General features: G+C 41.6%; 1 protein-coding gene across 1 annotated transcript in view; it reads right to left on the reverse strand.

Annotated features, from left to right (window-relative positions):
- The window catches only part of LOC308102587 (MAM domain-containing glycosylphosphatidylinositol anchor protein 2), a gene marked incomplete at both ends in the record, with an annotated part of 464,799 nt that overhangs the window by 283,419 nt on the left and 159,566 nt on the right, over window positions 1-21,814 (reverse strand). Inside the window, 1 exon segment of the mRNA XM_080452356.1 lies at window positions 17,619-17,758. Within this exon segment, the coding sequence (XP_080308482.1) occupies window positions 17,619-17,758 (140 nt within the window).

Here is a 21,814-nt window from a genome sequence, read left to right on the forward strand (position 1 = left end):
AACATAGCAGATCTACAAGCTCGAAATGTGGCACGAAGCAATGCATTTTGAGCTTGTAGATCTGCTACTTTTGCTATTTTTGAATTTGTATCCTGTTAAGTAGGCTAACAGTTTTGTACAATGAGGTTTCCACCCGACAGAGACGATATCCAGTGAGAGGAGGAGATAACAAAATCAGAGAGATTGACCCTCCCCTTTCACCCCAGCAATTCCAACCCTGGTTATAGAAAACTAAATAAAATAAAGTTACTTTTCCTGTCGACGTGCCGAACCCATCAACAGTCGGCCCTTCCAGTCGACACATTTTAACATCCCTAATATATACGTTAGGCCTACTGTATATATGCCAGAAGCATATTAAAACGGTTGGCTCGACAATATGATATTAACTGTCAAACTATTCTCATTATAAATTGAGCCATGCTGGAGATATTTTACAACTGCGTATAAAACATCGCTCGGGGAAATGGCCAAATTCATAAAAAAAACGACTAAACCCTTGCCTTTCTACCTGGGTCTCTCTACTATATTATAACACAGGCCTCAATCTCTCGCTATACTTTCCCTTTTCTCTCGGTAATGGAAGCTGATAATAACCAGTGACATTTTGGTCTGCTGCCACTGGACTGGTTGTACCGAGGAGACATCTGTAGCGTTCCTTTTAAATGTCAGCTTTATGGAGTGTGTGCAAGGCGACGGTATCTGTTCCCCATCTCTCCAGCCTGCCTGCCTGGCTGATGTTCTCTCTGGCTGCTGCACACTGGGTAGACAGAGTGATCTATGGCGTTGAAGCGGTCTGCCACTGCCCCCTCCCTCATAGAGCGCCAACGATGCCAGATTTCTGGGTTCCTATCCCGATTTTGAAGAGCCCTTAGCCAGTGCTTCTCAAAGTGGGGTCCGGGGACCCCCAGGAGTCCTTCAGGCGGTTCCAGGAGGTCCCCAGCTACCGCGGCCACGTCACTCTGACATCACCATAAACAAACCCGATACGCCCATATACTGTATAGACATGTCACTGTGTCTCAGACATAATATATATAGGCATATATGGAGATCCAGTTGTCTCGAGCCATAGATCCGACCTGCCCATATGTGGTCACATATGTGGCATATGGGACCGACCGACTTCAAACTCTGCACACACATCGACAAGTGTGGTGCCCGCCGTCGAGTCGTTCGGATATGCGGTTGTCATATTAACTTATTCACTGCCAAAAAAAAAATCATTGCGATTCCCGTTTGCTTGTTATACCCAGTTGAAAATAGCATGTTTCGCTCAAAAATACATAGTAAAACACAGGAGCAGAGATTCAGAATTTTTCCCTAATATTTTAACCAGGAAGTGAATGGAGCAGTAAATCTTTGGATCACGTTATCTCCTGGTTCTGTGTGAAAAATGAATTAAAAAAAGACGTCAAAGGCGGTGTGGGCTTACAAAAACAGCCGTCAAAAGACGTCATTGGCAGGGAATGAGTTAATAGAAAAGATAATGTCTAAACAAACAAAAAAAACATGAATTTACACGTCACTGATGATAGTGCTGTTAAACAAGTCTATGAAACTATTCATGAAATCTTTGGAAAAGTTTAATCTGCAACACAATTTCATACAGTATGCTGCGGGGGTCCCTGCTTCATCTCTCTGTCAGCTAAGGGGTCCTTGGCCTGAAAAATATTGAAGACCCCTGAAGTAGGGCATTAATTTACGATAAAAACACAATAAGTGTAAATAAAATTATGGAGATAAGAGGTTTCTGCCTGACAGCAACGACCTGGCAGTCTATGGCTGATATATCAGCCAGACGTGGCTATATGTCGGGACAATGACAGACTGATGTGATCTGAGGTGAAGCTAACCCCCCCCTCCCCCCTCCCCAGCGATAAGGCCGCTGGCCTTCCTCCACTGTGTCCACAACCGCCTTGTTGAACTACCAGACACACTGGATGGCCAGCGACAACACACAGCAAACAAAACTCTTACGCTTTGTTTCAATTATAGCCCGGGTCCGGGCTCAATCCACTGAGCTCAGAGTTCAGCGAGTACAAATAAAGCCCCCGTTCACTGAATCCCAGCGATACACTCCCTGTACAGAGACCAGCTGGCATTATATACCTGAAGCAGTATCTGGGATATGGCTATGAAGCCTAGTGCTGCATGCGGGATGTGGGGAACAGTGGTGGAAAAGGTATACTAGAAGTATCAATACTCACTGCAATGTAGAAATACTCTGTTACAAATAAAAGTCAGGAATTCAAGATGTACTTGTAAAAGTACAAAAGTATTGGTATCAAAATGTACTTAAAGTATCAAAAGTAGAAAATACAAGTTTCAAATGTATAAAATGTATCAAAATCTTTTGAAAATAGCAGATCTACAAGCTCACAATGCGTCAAATAATTGTAGTGGAGTATAAGTACAATATTTGCCTCTGTGGTGTAGTGGAGTAGAAGTAAAAGCATAGAAAATTGGAAATACTTCAGTAAAGAAAAAGTACCTAAAAATTGTACTTAAGTACTCGAGTACATGTACAGTACTTAGTTACTTTACATCACTGGTGGGGAACATACAGTACTTCCATGTTTATTTATTTACCATTCATAGTTGGGTACGGTACTTGGTACAGAAGTTGGTTTAGCTATCGTTTCCTTTCAGAATGACTCTTCTCAGGCTGTTGTCTTGTTGCAAGTGCTGATGCGAGGATATGGGCTCATGTGGCTATAACCACTTTAAACCCTATAGAATAGTATACTTTGTTGACTGGGGTCCCCCAGGGGTCTGTCAATGTCCAGTTTGCCTGCCTGTTGTTTATCACATATTGCTGTAGAAACGGCAATCAGTCACAGCTGGGCGACTGGGTGTGTACTGTCCAGTTGCAAAACCAAGTTTTAGGATTGTGTTGCAAGTGGTTTAAAGTTGTTACAAGTTGCAACTAGATGCGTTAGGGATCACTGGTCTGAACTGGGCTTAAACAATAGGTCATATGAACCAGTCACAATGTTAGAACTTGGTGAGGCTCGACTTTCCTTTTTTTCCCCCATGACATCGTTACAAACTTATTCCAGTGTATATCATTTTTGATTCCTTCATGTTTTCTTCTTTTTTTTATGTTTAATCCCACACTTTTTTTAACCCATTTTTTGACCCAGTGCCAATTGCCTAAGCTGTAATCCTGGGTGCTACTCTCCCTCTGCCAGCCTATGGAGAGCCCCGAACTGAGAATCATGCTTCCTTCAATGCATGAGGAGTGAGCAGGCCGCTTCTTATCACCTGACAGTGGGGAGTTTCCCCGGTAGGCCGTAGCGCGTGGAAGGAACGCGTTATTCCAACCAGTTCCTTTCCCCTCCATCAGGCGCCCCGGCTGACCAGGGGGAAGCTGTATAGAGACCAGGATTACTGCATGTTTTTTGTGAGGGTACCTACCCTTAGGGGACACGGGGAGAACATGCAAACTCACACACACACACACACACACACACACACACACACACACACACACACACACACACACACACACACACACACACACACACACACACACACACACACACACACACACACACACACACATGCTGACAATTGCCCATTCAGAGCATTCAGTTCCATATAGGAGAGCATTCAGTTCCATATAGGCACAGTCCGGGGCATGTACGTATGTATTGTTCCATTCAATGACGTTATTGGGAAAACAAAAAAAATAATAAGCCTCACACCAATAACCCAGTGAAACGTGTCAGTTGGAACATATGGAGCATGGAGTGCAGCTGTCAGTCAGTCTTATAAATGGCAAGTGGAGACAAGACAAAGTGCAGTTAGAGGATGTGCCAGGATCGTTTCTGTCTGCTATATGAGAGCATGACGGCTTTAGTTTTACATATCATCTCTGTCATTGTAGAAACCTTGTACATACAAAACTGTTACTTTTCAGGAAATGGGTAAAAAATAACCTAATGCAGCTATTATTTAGTCACAAAGTTCTTGAATACCTATTGGTTCAATATTTCTTAAATTCACTTCATGGGAATTAGCCAAAGATAGATTTTTTTCTTTTCAGAAATAGTGTAAATAGTCGATCTACAAACATGTTGCATCATGACACGTTGTAAACTTCTAGATCTGCTATTTCTTTACTACTTTTGTCCCGACACTCTTGTACGATGAAGTAGCAGGGCATTCATTTACGAAATATCATACAAAGTATGAAATATGGAGATACAAGGTGTCTGCCTCGATGACAGTGACGCTTATTTAAGTAAGCACTACTACGGAACACGTATGGCTTATTATGCTGGCAGCCATAGGCTACTTCCAGTACGATGACCCAGATTTACCAAGACATCAACCATCCGTCCGTTGACAGTCAGGAAGGAAGGAAAGAGTACTCAGTGATGGAAGAAGTATTCACATGTTTTACTTAAGTAAAAGTATCAGAACTGCAATGAAGATACACTCTGTTACAAGTATAAGTCCCGTATTCAAAATGTACTTGAGCTATAGTACAAAAGCATCGGCATTAAAATATACTTAAGAGTCCCATTTCACAAGGTACAGTATAAAAAAAACTTTTGAAAATAGCCGATCTACAAGCTCACAATGTGTCGCGATACGACACATTGTGAGCTTGTAGATCGGCTATTTTCAAATGGCCGAAATATATATACGGCTGAAGTTGTTAGTGTGTTTTGTAATGATAATCAAAATCTACAAAGTAACTGTATTGTAGTGGAGTAAAATACAATATTTTCCTCTGAGATGTAGTGGGGTAGAAGTAAAAGTATTGAACATTGTAAATACTGACGAGAGTAAAAGAAATACCTCACAATTGTACTTAAGTACAGTACTTGAGTACATGTACTTGGTTACTTTACACCACCGAGAGTAGCTGTAGCTCCTTCTCCCCGTAGCGTCTCTCCATCCACATTCACATCAGTGCAAACTCTCATTACTAAAGCTACGGGGGGTTTAGCAGATCCGCAAGCTTGAGCTTGCGGATCTGATACTTTTGCGTTTTTTTCATTTGAATCCTGCATGAAAAAGTAACAGTTTTGAGACAGGTTTCTTCCCGACAGAGACGATATGCAGCCCTATGCATTCTTGGAGGGATGTGGGGATTTCAGCCTAATTTTATGATTAAAGTACTTGAGCCATGCTATAATACCCAAAATCGTATCTGTCGGGGGGAAACCTCATACTGTATGTCTATAACTGTCACTTTTCAGGATTCAACTTCAAAAATAGCGAAAGTAGCAGATCTACAAGCTGAAAACGCGTCGCTTCCTGCCACGTCTCGAGCTTGTGGATCTGCAACTCTTGACACTTTTTGTGACGCTGTAGAGTGATCAAGTAGGGCGTTTTCAAGTAGTAAGTATTTACAAAAAAACACAAAAAGTTCTAATATGGAAATAAGAGGTTTCTGCCGGAAGGCAACAATATGAACATTTTCCTGCCAATTCATCCCTCTCCAATCCAATGGCACCAAGCCCCCAGAGCCATGGTAGAACAGCGAAGCGGCCGTCGCCTGGTGGTTAAATCTGGGATTGCAATACTTCCGCATTTAAAACGCCACTGCACATGCTTCAACCATTTGAAACCATAGTATGCCTGCTCGGTGCTCAAGACTTCCACAATTGGGCACCCAAATTGGGTGCCCAAATGTGGAAGTAGAGCGTTCTTCCGGGTGCTTCAAACGCCACTGAGCAACTTTCATTGAAATGAATAGCTGGGGGCGGGGCCGCCGTCTAGATATATTATAACTCTATGAGTGGCACTCTCATATAAGTGGTGACCATCTTGTCTTTATAAGAAAGCTTTCTCAAAGATTACCTTATGAGGGAAAAGAAGCTCGAATGGAATATCTCCCTGATTGTGTCATAACTCAACTCGCTCACATTTACTTTTTATAGCCCCTTAGTCAAGTGTATACATCCTCAAAGCACTTTACACCCCCCCAACCCCCCCCCCCCCCCCCACCCCAAACGTGAATGAGGGGAACTCCCTGTGCTTATAGACCCTGACCGGACAAGGAAAAACTCCCAAGAGAAAAAAAAAACCCTTGATGGAAAAGGGGAAAGAATAAACCTCTAAAATTACCACAGAGATAAGATGAGGCGCAAGTGAAAAAAGAGACTTCCATCAACATAAAAGCCAAACAAGGACACAGCACAGAGAATCTACAACATCTGGTTTATCATTTTAAAGGAGAATTTTGCCAGACGGTTTTCTTTTATTTTTTTGTGAGATCTAATGTTTTTAAGGACAGTAAACGCTCCACGTTGTTTTTGTCCCAAATGGGCCGCCGTACTGTTGACAAAGTGATGTCACGGGTGAAATCTCGTCTTGCGAGACTTCCGGAGAGCCACATGCGACATAAACACTATGGAGGGTTTCCGTCGATATAAACTTCAGATCTCACAAAAAAAAGGGGGGAAAAAGCTATTAAAATAGGCGATCTAGCACACGGCCTATACGCTCGAGTTTTTACCTGCAGTTGACTCGTTATGGAATTATGACTTCTTCTACTGAAGCCTACCCCTCGTCCTAGGATATCATAACATCATAGAAAAGGTAAGAAAACGGTCGGGCGAAATTCCCCTTAAATACATCAATACCTCAGAGATATCTCCATATGTGCTGGTCTCGGTATGGGCCCCAAATGTTGTTATTATTATTCATGCTGCTACGATATCTGATGAAGCAGAACAAAGTAATTCTACTCCCATATACCCAAGTACACAAGATGTAACAGTAAAGAAACCTTGAACCTATAGAGCCTTGTTCGATATTGACTACATCAATATTTTATGACATTTCTAATTTTGTGTTGAATTATTGATTTCATGTGGCCATGTAATAAGCGCGATGAAAGATCGTGTCCCCTTCAGGCTGAAGCAGGACCTTCCCATGTCAGTCCTGCATCACCCTGTCAAGGTTCATTTTCCAATAATGATGATCCGACATGTCCGTCGATGTCGGGAGTAAACCTTGCATCTCCATATTTCAACTTCTTTTCATAAAATAATGGCCTAGTTCAGTACTTTGACATCAGACACTGAACAATAAGCATGTTGTTCTTTTTGTTGTTTTTTCCTTTTCTATTTAGAGCAGGATTAGAGGGTATCTAACGAACATTATTATGATTTATTTCGGGGTTTTTTTCATTTCATTGCATTATTTAAAAAATATTGTGTGATCTACGTGTATACATGTATGTAACACATATACACGTATGTACATCATGTTTTTCCTTTCCTTTTAATGTCTATGCGAACCCGGGGAGTCTGGTAAAGGGGTTAAGAAGCGACCTGGGTTGTTTTAGCCAGATCAGAGGAAGATGGCAAGCAGGCAAACTGTACAGTACACATGATTACACTGACGGACAATCTATGTACTGAAAACTCATAGCACGGCACAGAGTGCCGCGCTACGAGCTTGTAGATCTGCTATTTTTGAAAAATCGAGAAAATGCGTGCAAATCTTTGAATAATGTATATTTTTAAGCGAACTTTTGAAACTCAAATCTTTGCTTCTGGGGGGTCCCTGGAAGAACATATTTTGAGATGGGGGTCCGCGGCCAAATACATATAATTTTGGGGGTCCTTGACATGAAAAAGTTTGAGAACCACTGATATAGAAACATACGTTTTTTTTTTAGAAGACATTTGTAGAATCGGCGTCAGGTCTTAATGTGTTAAGTCGACTAAAACTAGACAAAAACTAAAACCTTTCAGATGACAAAATATGACAAAAACTAAAAGGAAATGTATTCAAAAGATTATGACTAAAACTGAAACAACATTTGCTGTCAAAATCAACACTGGTTCACAGTGTTCACAGGAGAGTACAGCGTAGTAGTCATATTTTCTATATATATGGAACTGTGAAGTTCACAGTGTGAACTTTGACATGCGTTGCACTGTGACCTCGCTGGTGGAACTGGCAGCCAGTCAGATGTAGGCTGGGACAGCTCGTATACAGTAACACCTCCAAATGTCAAGCCCACAAGGCAGGGGTGGAGAGAAAGAGAGAAAAAAAAGCACAAAATAATAACACTGTATAGTGTACGTACGTGTTTGATTGACGGGAACACGTATTTATTTGACAACGAAATGGAAGTGTGGCTCGGAGTGTGCGTACGAGTGTGTACGCGTATGAGGTGGTGTGTGTGTGTGTGTGTGTGTGTGTGTGTGTGTGTGTGTGTGTGTGTGTGTGTGTGTCCGAGTGCACGCGTGCCAACGTGTGGTCATATATATCGTCTCTGTCGGGTGGAAACCTCATATGTCCAAAAACTGTTACTTTTCAGGATTCAAATTTAAAAACAGCAAAAGTAGCAGATCTACAAGCTCGGAAATTTTTTGAGCTTGTAGATCTGCTACTTTAGATGCTTTCGTGTGAATTTATGAAAAAACACAAAGAGAATCCAGAATATGGAGATAAGAGGTTTCTTTCCCACGACAGCAACGACATACTGTAGCATATGTGTGTGTGTGTGTGTGTGTGTGTGTGTGTGTGTGTGTGTGTGTGTGTGTGTGTGTGTGTGTGTGTGTGTGTGTGTGTGTGTGTGTGTGTGTGTGTGTGTGTGTGTGTGTGTATTATTTGACATAGCACAAATGGGTCTGTGTGTGTGCATGCGTGTGCAGGGTGTTATTATTAGAAAGCCTCTTGTTTTTTTCCTCCCAGGGCGATGGGCAGACATGCACAGGCCTGACAGACAGACAGACAGACAGACAGATGGCCTGCTGTGAGGAAGCTGTTGCCTGGGTTTGGACTGAATCCAGAACCTCCATCAGGCGGGGGGCGGGGGAATGCCTGAGGGGATTCTGGGTAATTTAAGGAAGTGTGCATATCGATAAAACGTGCGAAGAATTAAACTACTGGACGAACACATGCCAACCGCGGCGCCGTTTAGCCTGTTGGTACACCCGTTGTTATGGCGCTGATGTTATACTTGGCACAAATGCAACCCTGGAAAAAGTACTCAAATATTTTACTTAAGTAAAATCAATACAACATTGTAAAAAATACTCTGTTACAAGTAAAAGTCTGCTATTTAAAATTCCCTTGAGTAAAAGTACACAAGTTTTGCCATCAAAATGTACTTAAAGGGATACTTCACTTTCGGCGGGGGGAAACATTTAAAAAAATATTAAAAATAAATGAAAAAAGTAATGGAAAATTCATGGCCCCCTCACGCATTAGAGTGTCCTACTAATGTGTGAGGGGGCCTTTATTTTGCCATAACTTCTTTCATTTTTTTTAAATATTTTTTTTTAATGTTTATTTTATGTGAAAGTGAAATATCCCTTTAAAGTACCAAAAGTAAAAGTAGTCATTATGCAGCATGGCCCATTTCAAGTTTTCAAACATCTTTTGAAAATAGCCGATCTACAAGCTCTCAATGTGTCGCATTGCGACGCATTGTGACGCATTGTGAGCTTGTAGATCAGCCATTTTCAAATAGCCGAAGTGTATATAGGGCTGAAGTGGCTAATGTATGTTTTGTAATAATAATTAAAATCTATAAGTAACTAGTAACTAAATGTTTTTCAAATAATTGTAGTGGAGTAAAAGTACAATATTTGCATCTGAGATGTAGGGGAGTAGAAGTAAAAGTATTGAAAATTGGAAATACTCCAGTAAAGTAAAAGTACCTCACAATTGTACTTAAGTACAGTACTTGAGTACATGTACTTAGTTACTTTACACCACTGATGCGTTGCAAGCTTGCAGATCGGCTATTTCCTAGTGCGTGACACACACCGTGTGCAACTAAGCATACATCAGGCCTTTAGTCCATGTATTATCACGGGCCGTTGTGTGATTTGCTTAATGCACACCAAATTGAGGCCATTTAGAAAGACGGAGCGCCGTGACTTGGCCAGTTGTCAGACTATAGCTGTGGCCCAGATTGTCAAGGCGGCTGGAGCTCTACATTGTAAAAAAGAAAGAAAAGACCAAAAAAAGACAGAGAGAAAATGATGGTGTGTGACTGGGCGGCCGTAGCTTATAGTGCAAGGGTTCACAAACTTTTTAGGCCGCAACCCCCCAAAATAATCATATTTGAACTGGGTACCCACCAAAATAATCATATTTGAACTGGGTACCCCCCAAAATAATCATATTTGAACTGAGGTCCCCCCCAAAAACAATCATATTTGAATTGGCGACCGCTCTAAATAAACTTTGATTAATTTGATTTCCAAGGGGAGTTCATTTACACAACTGCAAAGGCGAAACGGGAGTGGTGAAATGATGTGACATCTGCTGGCTTTAATTGTCTACCCATCTTCAGAGTTTCCGAAGAACTGTACTGTACTGTTTTGGCAGAAGCATTTGAATATTGTGGAAGCCAACACATCTGTCCCAAGAGACTAGCAGTCCACTTCTAGATATTTTTATACATGACAACATATGGGGAAAAACGAACTCAAAGTGGCCCAGTTTGACCGACACTGCACTATTGAAGATATTTGCATAATTATTTTTCCACAGTTTTGGAAATACAGCTTGTAGAAATAATGAAAAGTTTATTCTGAGAAAAAAAAATGCTTCCGACAGCAATTAAGACAGTAATTCAAACATCTGAGTAGTAAAGAAAAAAGTCATTTTCTGTCACTGAAAAAATAAACGTGATAAAAAACTAACTTGTAGAGTCTATGCTCAAACAATGAGAAACAGTCATGACTGCTATAGTGATGGAGACAGAAATGGAATACGCACGGGAGCCGCTCTTGTCAAGTGGATTGATAATGCCCCGGTCACGTAAATGGCCCCTTGAGAGGGGCCCTTGGCGAGTTAAAAAGACAGAAGAATTGGCAGCGAGCCTGGGGAGGAGAGAGGACAATTTCAAAGTTTCTTTAGGCCGGCTCGAGCGATTTGACAAAAGAGAGAGCATCTCGGTTGTAATAATCATCCAGCTTATAGTGATCAATTTCGCCCCCGGACTAGACGTGATCGCTATAAGAGGTTTCCTTTGTAGAAAAAAAAGCTCTTGGAAGATGAGGAGTTTTTTTTGGCTGGATCCTAATGAGGAAGCTTACGATCCAAACTATGAAAGATGAAGCTCGGCGGATTAACGTTTTAATTCCAATGAAAAGACGACGTTATTAAATTGAGGAGTCTTTCCCGAGCGAGGTCAGATGTCCTTGGGTTCAGTGGTGGAAAGTAACTAAGTAAATGTACTCGAGTACTGTACTTAAGTACGGTTTTGAGGCACTTGTACTTTACTGGATTTTCAATAATTTTACTTCTACTCCACTACAGCTCAAAGGCAAATATTGTACTTTTACTCCACTATAAGTATTTGAAAACTTTAGTTACTAGTTATTTTGTAGATTTTAGATTATTATTCAGACCCACTTCAGACCTATATATGTTTTGACAATTTGAAAATAGCCAATCTGCAAGCTCACAACGCTTTGCACTATTTTCAAAGGATTTTTATACATGTTGTGAAAATATTGTGAAATGGGGACCTTCTGCATAATGGCAACTTTTGATACTTTAAGTATATTTTGATGCAGATACTTTTGTACTTTCACTCAAGTAGCCTTCATTTTGAATACGGGACTTGTACTTGTAATAGAGTGTTTCTACAATAGGGTATCGATACTTTTACCTACAGTAAGTAAAACTTAGGTAAAAGTAAAACTTAGGTAAAAAGGTAAAAAGTAAAAATGTGACTACTTCTTCCATCCCTGCTTGGGTTCTTTCATGGATGTCACAGCCTGGTGGGTTCTCAATACTACTAGGGCTGCAACTGCAAACTCATTTCTTAGCGATTATTCTATTGATAACGTTTTTGACTGTTTTTTTTTAATACTCTGTGTTGTCTGTGTTGTCGTTGTGTTTTTTCGTCAATTAACACTTCAAGTGCCAGAGGTTTTTTAAAACATGGTACATCCAGTGCCATCGTTCTTACCGTTTACGCTGATCTGTTTAGAGCTGTAGACGCCTCGACGAGGACCCGGATGTAAACAAAGGGTGTGTGCATGATGGTCGAGGGTCCCGACTAACGCCTGGAACAATATTATTTCTAACGCGATCCGCCATTGCAGAGTGATCGCCCGTCGAAAACGGCTCGTTTTCACCACAGTAAAAAGATATGGAGATAAGGACCTTTTTCTCAAGATCCTATCATTGGAGAGGACAGGAGGTAGGTTTTTTTGCACTGGATTCACATCCGTCCATTCCATTTTACAGGGTCCGCAGATCATTCCTAAGTTGCGTTAGAGCGCCCCATGTGGAGAAAAAGAAAAAACATTGAAAACACGAAGATCGGCGGTTATGGCACTCGACGGGTGTATTTGCAAAACCGTAGATCCTCGCGTTTGGCACTCAATGTGTTAACGCACTACTTGATCATACTACAGCGTCACCCAAAAGCATCAAAAGCAGCAGATCTGCAAGCTCAAAATGCGGCGCGAAGCGACGCATTTTGAGCTTGCGGATCTGCTGCTTTTGCTATTTTGAGCTTGTAGGCGCTATCACTCAGTTTACAAAGGGAACCCTGATCTCCCCTTGCTACACACGACACGTCCAGACCTTTTGACTTCACCTTCTCCACATTTCTTCCTTTGTATTTGTTCCTGGAAATTCTTAATTAAGAGGGAAGCCGGAGACAATGAGCTGTCAGCCAGGATGACAGTGAGAGACGAATGGTGTGTGTGTCGGGAGCCCTCTCTTCACTAATTTACCAAAGCCTCACCTTTTCAATTGAAATATAAAAATCGATAGACTCTTTGTGTTGGCATCCGGAGAGGAAGTGTACAAACTAATGGCCCGCCCATATCGATCAAAACAGGGCATCATATCAATGAATGTAAATGAGCTCCCGTGTAGCTTGAATTGCGCTTTAATTCGTCTCATCTCAGCAAATTGGAAGGGTGCTGGTCAAACGCTCAAAAGGTTAGCGTCCGCACTGTGTGTTAGTTCATTTGTGGTAGAGCTTATATGTCCTGCCTGTGTGGTATTAGGCAATTCATATCAGGGCTGAGCAATATGGACACAATCAAATAGCATAATATTTTTTTTTACCACACACCTGTATATCGATATTGCTGATAATGTCTACTCACTCTGTATCTCAGAGGAGGGCTGTGGACAGTTCAGAAACCCGCCTACCAGTGACATAAGAAACTGTTGAACATTTAAAAACAAGATTTAAAAAGAAAATAGCCAACGGCTCAAGTGGTTAAACCCAATTGAATGCAATATTAACTCATTTTGCTGGGAACCCCCTGGTACCCCCCCCCCCCCCCCCAAGGACCCCTGGGGGGGACCCCACTTTGAAAACCAATGCCCTTGAAGCATATCCTACTTTATCATCATTTTTACTCTAAACTAGCGACAGAAAGCACAACATCATGTATGACTATGTTTACTAAGGTAATACAATCAAGTGTAAAATCCAGTCAAATAGTGACACCTTCTAGGGCTAGGCCATTAACTGCAGCCATTTTAATGACTTCCTCATTGGCTTCATTTTCAAAACCAGATCCTTGCCGCCAGGTCCAGACAAGCATTACCACCGACGAGAGCAGAGGGATGGGGAGATAGTTGACTACCATGGCCAGCTCCGGGCCCTTTGGTCAGCTGGTTGAAGCATCTGTGTACACTCAATCAGCTCCAAATGATGACACACACCTGCAATCTGATTAGCAAGTGCTGACAGCTGCGACTGGCTCTGATCAACCTTGAGGCGATGAATACTCTCTCCCTCGGTCTAGGGCTGGCTCTCTTCAGTGAAATACATCATGGTCGTGCCGGCAACGTGGGAGTTTGTGTGCTTTGGGACACAAACTTTCTTTACTGGACAATTACCCGGAACCGGGGAAGAACCCTCGTTGTTTATGGCATGTTGAATGCTTTCCGCCTCCCCGCCGCTGTACTTAAATCCCCAAATAAATTTAACTCTGTGCCATCTTAACTCTTTAGTTGTATGCCTCTGCCAAACCAGTTGCTATTTACATCCATGTCTGTCCAGTCTCATAATACATTGTCGTGAATGAAGACTTTGAAGGAATTTAATGAACTGTCAAGGACTTCCAAGGTCAAGGTCACAGTGACCTTGACCTTTCACCTTAGAACACCCATTTCTAATAAGTTGAACCTTGAGTCCAACTGGACATTTGTGGAGAAATGTCATGAAATTCCCTCTAAGGCTTCCCCAAGATATTGCATTCACAATGTTGGGACGTTTTGTCCGTCCGTCCAGACATACAAGATGGATACATACAAGACAGCCATTGTCTCCAGCCATGGCTGCTACTGGCGGAACAAGTACGTAAGTAATCCTTGCCATGTGGTACATAGGTCAGAAGTCTATCTCCTGTGTCTGTATAGCGTGAGACAGCTTGATGGTCCAGTACACTGGATCATCCCTGGACGTGACGCTAGTATGTCACAGGAACATACACCCGAATCCAACCCTTGATGCTGAATACCAAAGACTCATTTTTAGAGTCTTTGGTATGATGACCCGGCCGGGGATCGAACTCCGACCTCCCAGTCTCAGGGCGGACACTCTAACCACAAAGCCACTGAGCTAGTAGCTGGCAAATGCATCTAAATCATTCCAGACTCTCCAACATCAAGAGAAAGAAAAAGAATAAACCTTCACACTCATCTGCTCCAATGTAATGTATTGACAACGTTTCGAGCCACGGTTCTTCATCGGGCCAAACTCGAGAAGTGTGTACCTCACCCACTTAAATAGACACCCACAGGTCACGTTATTAATCAGGTCAAAAAAATCTAGTAGATACAGTGTATTTACATATCCACAAAACATTTTTTTTTCCACTGTTGTTTTGTGGATATGACCTGAGGTACACACTTCTCGAGTTTGACCCGATGAAGAACCTAGGCTTGAAACGTTGTCAATAACTTACATTGGAGCAGATGAGTGTGCAAGTTTATTCTTTTTCTTTATGTTACTTTCCAACCCAGCACCTCAACCAAGTGATGTGCATATTACATTAGTTTTTGAGACTCCCTCATCCCCTGAATGATATGAAACTCTGCCATCAAGAAGACTCTGTGTGCCAAAGTGCAAAATCAAACCGCTTGAAGCCATCGTTTGTTCCAGACTCCGTCAAGCTGCTGAACTCTAATGCTGCATAACTTTGCAATAGAGCAGCGTGCAATAAATAAGCATTTAGCACTTTTGCACTTTAATTCTTACAGTGTTTATTTTAAGCCGTGCATGTCAGCTGTAAATGCATAGTCAATGTCTCTTTTATGTTTTTTAGATACTTCTTTATGTGAAACAACTGTCTAGCATCATTTCGAATGCTTCTCATGGGTTTTGTGATGTTTGTGTGCATGCGTGCATGCGTGAGTGTGCGTGTGCGTGTGGGTGTGCGTGTGCTTGTGCGTGTGCGTGTGCGTGTGTGAAGCAACGGACTGTTGCAAGACAATTGTTCCCTAAAGTTTACATGACTAAGCTGATCTAATTCAGCAAAACTAGCAAGCCTCTTCTTTATGGAACCAAATGTCTGTACACTAACAGTATGCTGACTTGGCAAACAAGTTGACCATGCTGTATCTAAATCTAAAACACCTGGCAGCCGTCGTTATGAACATACAGGTGAACAAGGGAATGCCAACCGTCATTAACTCAAAGATTCAACTTTAAAGCTGATGCATGTATAAAAGAGCATCAGCATTACAACACAGTTCAGTTTGCGGTGTGAGCGGTACTGTTGTCTACACCAGTGGTTCTCAAACTTTGTCATGTCAAGCACCCCCAAAATGATATGTATTTGACCGCGGACCGGACCCCCATCTCAAAACATGTTAGGTCCAAAAAAACAAAACATGTCCAGGGACCCCCAGAAGCAAAGGTTCGAGTTACAAATGTTCGCTTAAAAAAAAAGAGATATGTAAAGATTTGCCAAACATAGCAAACATTTAAAAAAATAACATATCTACAAGCTTGTAGATCTGCTATTTTTCAATAGCCAAAGTATAAAATATGGTAAAGTGGTTAAAATTATTGTGAAGCTATATATTAACACATTTTGCTGTGGACCCCCTGGTATCCCCCCAAGGACCCCTGGGGGTCCCCGGACCCCACTTTGAGAACCAATGGTCTACACCGCATCCGTTGTGACAAAAAAAGAGAGCTGAGGCAGAAGAGCAAAGCTCTTGATCTGTGCCAGTCAGTCTTCCTTCCTATACTCCCACCTGTGGTCATGACATATGGGGTCATGATGAAGATTGCGGGCACAAACAGCCAAAATGGGTTTTCTCAGGGTGGCTGGCATCCATCTCCCTTAGCGATAGGGTGAGAGGCTCAGTCGTCTACCATAGATCAAGGGTTCCCAAAGTTTTCAGGCCGCAACCCCCCCCCAAAAAAAAATCATATTTGAACTGGGGACCCCCCAAACTGACAAGCACTTGGAATTGTAGGAGTTGAGGCATTACTTTTAGTTTGACTCGGTTCCACAGCGTTGTGAGCTTGTAGATTGGCCATTTTCACAATGTTTTTAAGTAATATTTGGGATTCAGGGACCCCCAGGGGACCTTGAAAGGGTTCCCGGGGGTCCCCAGCAAAGTTAAATAATATAGCATCAACTTTTTTAACCCTAGGCTTTTTACAAGTTATGAGCTTTTACAATTCCCTGCCTCAACATCTTCTCAGATGGGGGGTCCAAATACAAATACATGTAAATTTGGGGGTCCTTGACATGACAAAGTTTGAGAACCACTGGTATAAGCAGATGGATGGATGGACAGTGGTGTAAAGTAACTAAGTACATTTACTCAAGTACTGTACTTAAAGGAGAATTCCGGACATTTTAAGTGTTATCTTTGATGACTCGGCTCACTGCGCTCCTCGGGAAATCTCGCGAGACGCGAGATTTCACGTCGCTGACCATGAACGCCAGCTCGTGAGTGATAAACAGTGCATGTGAAAGTATCAGGAGACACCATGAGGAGGATTTGTGGGGAAAAAAATAAGTTTGGAGCTGTGGAATTAGGCGATTTTCACTGAGCCACGCGCCTCCCACTATTCCAATGGTGGGGGTCGACCAGACTCACAGACAGGGGGATCGCTGGAAAAACGCATCGCCACTTCCTAACTCGGTCAGTGAGTAACTACACATCAAAGATAACACTTAAAATGTCCGGAATTCTCCTTTAAGTAAAATTTTGAGGTACTTTTACTTTACTGGAGTATTTCCAATTGTCTATACTTTTACTTCTACTCCACTACATCTCAGAGGCAAATATTTTACTTTTACACCACTAAATTATTACATTATAAAACATACATTAACCACTTTAGCCCTATTTTATGCCTAGGCTATTTGAAAATAGCAGATCTACAAGCTCACAACGCGTCGCGATGCGACGCGTTGTGAGCTTGAAGATGTGCTATTTTCAAACATTTTAGTACTTTTACTTTCGGTACTTTAAATACATTTTGATGCCAATACTTTTGTACTTTTACTCAAGTAAATTTGTAATACCGGACTTATGCTTGTAACAGAGGATTTATTTATTGCAGTATTAGTACTTTTACTTAAGTAAAGAATTTGAGTACTTTTTTCACCACTGTGGCTGGATGGATGGATGGATAATGTCACGAGGGTGTGTCATGTCATCCATGGCCTCACCTGTGGCCGGGGGTGTCCAGACACCAGACAGGTGAGCTCCAGGGTCTCTCCCTCTCGGATGGTGTACACCCTCTCCGTATGTCTCTCCTCCTCCACGTTGCAGGCATGTCCCGAGTGCACGATGCGGACGGATGGGGGCGCTGTGGAGTAAAGAAGAAAATAATAATCACAACAAGGTTTTCGTCATTTGTGCGTATGTATCGTTGCTGTCCGGCAGACATCTCCATATTCTAACTATTTGAGTTTTTTCGTAAATGAACGCCCGACCATGGTGAATACAACAACTTTAAAAGGGGAAAAAAAGAGGTTGCACAGCTTGTAGCCACGATGGCAATTTTTTAAAATAATTTTCTTCTTTTCTTTTCAATAACAAACAACCTTTTGGTGGTCGATGGGTGGTGTTCAGGGTTTTACGAGAATGAGTGCAAACAAACCATGTACAGGGGGATGGGATGGGATGCTCTAATTACAAGAGGAGTGTCCTCAATCAAGTCACCCATGATTGGATGGCCGATTAATTAGTCATAGTAATTGACTTATTGACAAAATAACAAACAACCTGAAGTACGGAAGTGTAGAAAATATAAGTAATATTATACCCAAACAAATCTAAGAAAATGCACATTTGGGGTGTTGCAGTGGCAAATGTTAAAACAAGATAGAGTAGCCTACTAGATAAAACAACGTAAAATCTATTCTGAACACAGCTCTGAGCACAGCGTCGTGTAAGAGGGGACAGTCAAACATGACAACAAAAAGACTCTTGGAAGAGAACAAGACATGTTGAAAATGTTGGTCATATCCAATACTAAATAAAATGGTACACTTTTTTTCCATTTTAAAGTGGCACACAAACATAATCAAAACGTTGTAGTCACATCACATGAAAAGGTGTAAAAGAGTGGGTGACACTGGGTGTAAAAAATAGGGTTACAAAATCGTGGGATAAAAATTTAGAAAAAAAAGTGGGTGACATTAGTTTTGTGCTTTCAACATGGCAGTTGTAAAGCAATCATGAACAAAAAATCATGAACAAAAATCCCGCACTCTGCTCTTGCTCAGCAGCATCTGTTTTATTCAAATTGACGTGACATTTTGGTCCCTCTGGACCTTCATCAAGAGTGTCTTCACTCTAAGATGAGTTAGAATACAACGCAGGACGTAGAACAAGTCAATGATAGGATGGCACAGTCAAATGTAATATACAAGCCCCAATATACTTCAGTTGCACAACTAAAACTTTGGAAGTTGGACACTGGATAGACGGTCTATATACTATAGTACATTGCCATCCTATCAGTGGTGGTTAAAGTACTCACATTCTTTACTCGAGTAAAAGTATCAATACTGCAATGTAGAAATACTCTGATCCAAGTAAAAGTCCGGAATTCTAAATGTACTATTGGTATCAAAATGTACCTAAAGTACCAAAAGTAGAAGTACTCATTGTGCAGGATGTCCCATTTTACAAGTACAAAATGCATTCAAAATATTTAGAAAATAGACGATCTACAAGCTCACATTGTGTTGCATCGTGACGCATTGTGAGCTTGAAGATCTGCTATTTTCAAATGGCCGAAATATATATGGGGCTGAAGTGGTTATAGTGTGTTTTGTAATAATAATCAAAATCTACAAAGTACAATATTTTCCTCTGAGATGTAGTGGAGTATAAGTAAAAGTACAGAACAATGCAAATACTCCGGTAAAGTAAAAAATACTTCAAAATTGTTCTTAAGTACAGTACTTGAGTAAATTTACTTAGTTACTTTCCACCACTGCATACTATAGTGTTAAAAAATAGATGTTGAAAAACAGGATCCGTCTCATTCAGGAGCATTGGGCCCATGAGGATAGAAATCTAGTCTCTGGACATGAATTTCACATGTCACGGCAGAACTTGGCGTGACAGATGGAGGTGTGCTGATGGAGATGTCTCTCACAAAGCCTCCTCCGTGCACGGCACTGCGCCGGCGGTTCAGGCAGGGTACCACAGGGGAAAAACCCTAAATAAATATACAGATGGAGATTTATGCTCCCACTGCGTTGCTTTCACTTTGGACATGTTTGACAGAGTGAATGGCTTTTAACTTTGATTTACCCAACAAGCAGAGGCAACTCCCACACGGAGCAGCACTATAGATCAGCCGTGGAGACACACACACACACACACACACACACACACACACACACACACACACACACACACACACACACACACACACACACACACACACACACACACACACACACACACACACACACACACACACACACACACACACACACACACACACACACACACACACACACACACACACACACACCTTGCTGTAATACTGTAGCTTAAAGGGATAGTTCACTCAAACCAAATATTTGTTTCTATCAATTAGTCACCCCATGGAGACTTGAATTGATGGATGTTTTTTTCTTTTTGTCACATTCCTAAGCCAATAATTTGATGACCAGCGGACCGGTAGGCAGCGGTTCCGGTAGGAGAAACAAAGGAGACCCTTTGTGTCTCCTACCGGAACCGCTGCCGGTCATCAAATTATTGGCTTAAGAATGTGACAAAAACAAAGAAATATCCATGAATTCAAGTTTCCATGGGGTGACTAATCGATAGAAAAAAAACTTTTTTTAGGGTGAACTATCCCTTTAAATAATGGCATCAGAGAGCTACAAAGGGACCAAATAGTTTTTCGTCCATTGATTTCCCTTTAATTTTATATATCACCGGTTCTCAACATGAGGTCCAGGGACCACCAAGGGGTCCACATTGACATTTGGGGGTCTGTAACTCTGAGAGTGTAGGCAAATGGAACCAAATGGACCCGTAACATTTTGCTACACTCTCAGAGTTACATTAACAAGGATTTTACAGTGTAGATTGGGGGTTCCCAGAGATTAAAACAAAGTGGGGAAAAATATGATCAGATAGGGGTCCGTGGCCTAACGCATATCAAACTGGGGGTCCTTGAAATTCAAAAGGTTGAGAATAATATTAATAATACTAATACTAATACAAACGTTTTACTTATAACGCACTTTACATTTTTGCAAACCTCAAAGTGCTACAGGGTTTAAAAACATGGCATAAAAACAGCAAACAATTACATGTGACCCTACTATCGGCCAAAGGGTCAAATTAAAAACTAGGTAAAATCAGGGCATATAGAAAGAAAGAAAAAGGCCCAAGAATAATTAAGAAAATGCTTTGTTTAAAACAGTGGTTCTCAACCAGTGGTCCGGGGACCACCAGCCAGTGGTCCTTGAGGGGGTTCCAGGTGGTCCCCAGATAAATGTTGGAGAGTCGGTAACCAAATGGACCCTTATGAGATCTTTAACTCTTGACAGCGTAAAATGAAACCAAATGGACCCGTATGGGTCCATTTGGTTTCATTTTACGCTCTCCTTGATATGAAAAGGGTTGAAAACCACCGATTTAAAAGGTAGGTTTTTAGTCCATTTTTCAATAGCATCAGTGGACGTTGGTGCTCTCAGGTGTTCTTTATAGAGGCCATTCCACAGACGTGGGGGCAGTAGAGCAGAATCGCTCTTATACTGTATGTGAACCCAGTACCTTCCGCTAGTTGTCATTTTCTAATAATGCCTGAGGCCTGGAAGAACATTACTTTTGTATAGCACAGTTCAACAAGGCAATTCAAAGTGCTTTACACAAAAAAAAGACCCAACAAAAACAGTAGTCGCCTTAAGAGCATCAGAAGGACATTTGAAACACAATTAAAAAATAGTTATTAGAGAGTTGAGAAAATATTCAGAACCCCCGAACAAAAAGGAGACAAGCGGAGCGTGGAGATAAAACAGCTAATCCACGGTGTTGTTGTTCCCATTTGTCAAGTGATTCAAGGAATACCACGACTAAATGAACCACAACTCAATTTGCTGCCTGACGCACTAGAAAATGCAATTCAAACGAACGCTCTGTCGACTGAACAACAACTGATGCTATAAGGCTGTTAAGTCAGCAATTTCAACTTGTTTGGTTTCTTTCTGTTATTCTCTCTCTCTCTCTCTCCTCTCTCTCTCTCTCTCTCTCTCTCTCTCTCTCTCTCTCTCTCTCTCTCTCTCTCTCTCTCTCTCTCTCTCTCTCTCTCTCTCTCTCTCTCTCTCTCTCTCTCTCTCTCTCTCTCTCTCTCTCTCTCTCTCTCTCTCTCTCTCTCTCTCTCTCTCTC

The sequence above is a fragment of the Gymnoscopelus braueri genome, assembly GCF_963280865.1.
Source record: "Gymnoscopelus braueri genome assembly, chromosome: 16".
Lineage (NCBI taxonomy): Eukaryota > Metazoa > Chordata > Actinopteri > Myctophiformes > Myctophidae > Gymnoscopelus > Gymnoscopelus braueri.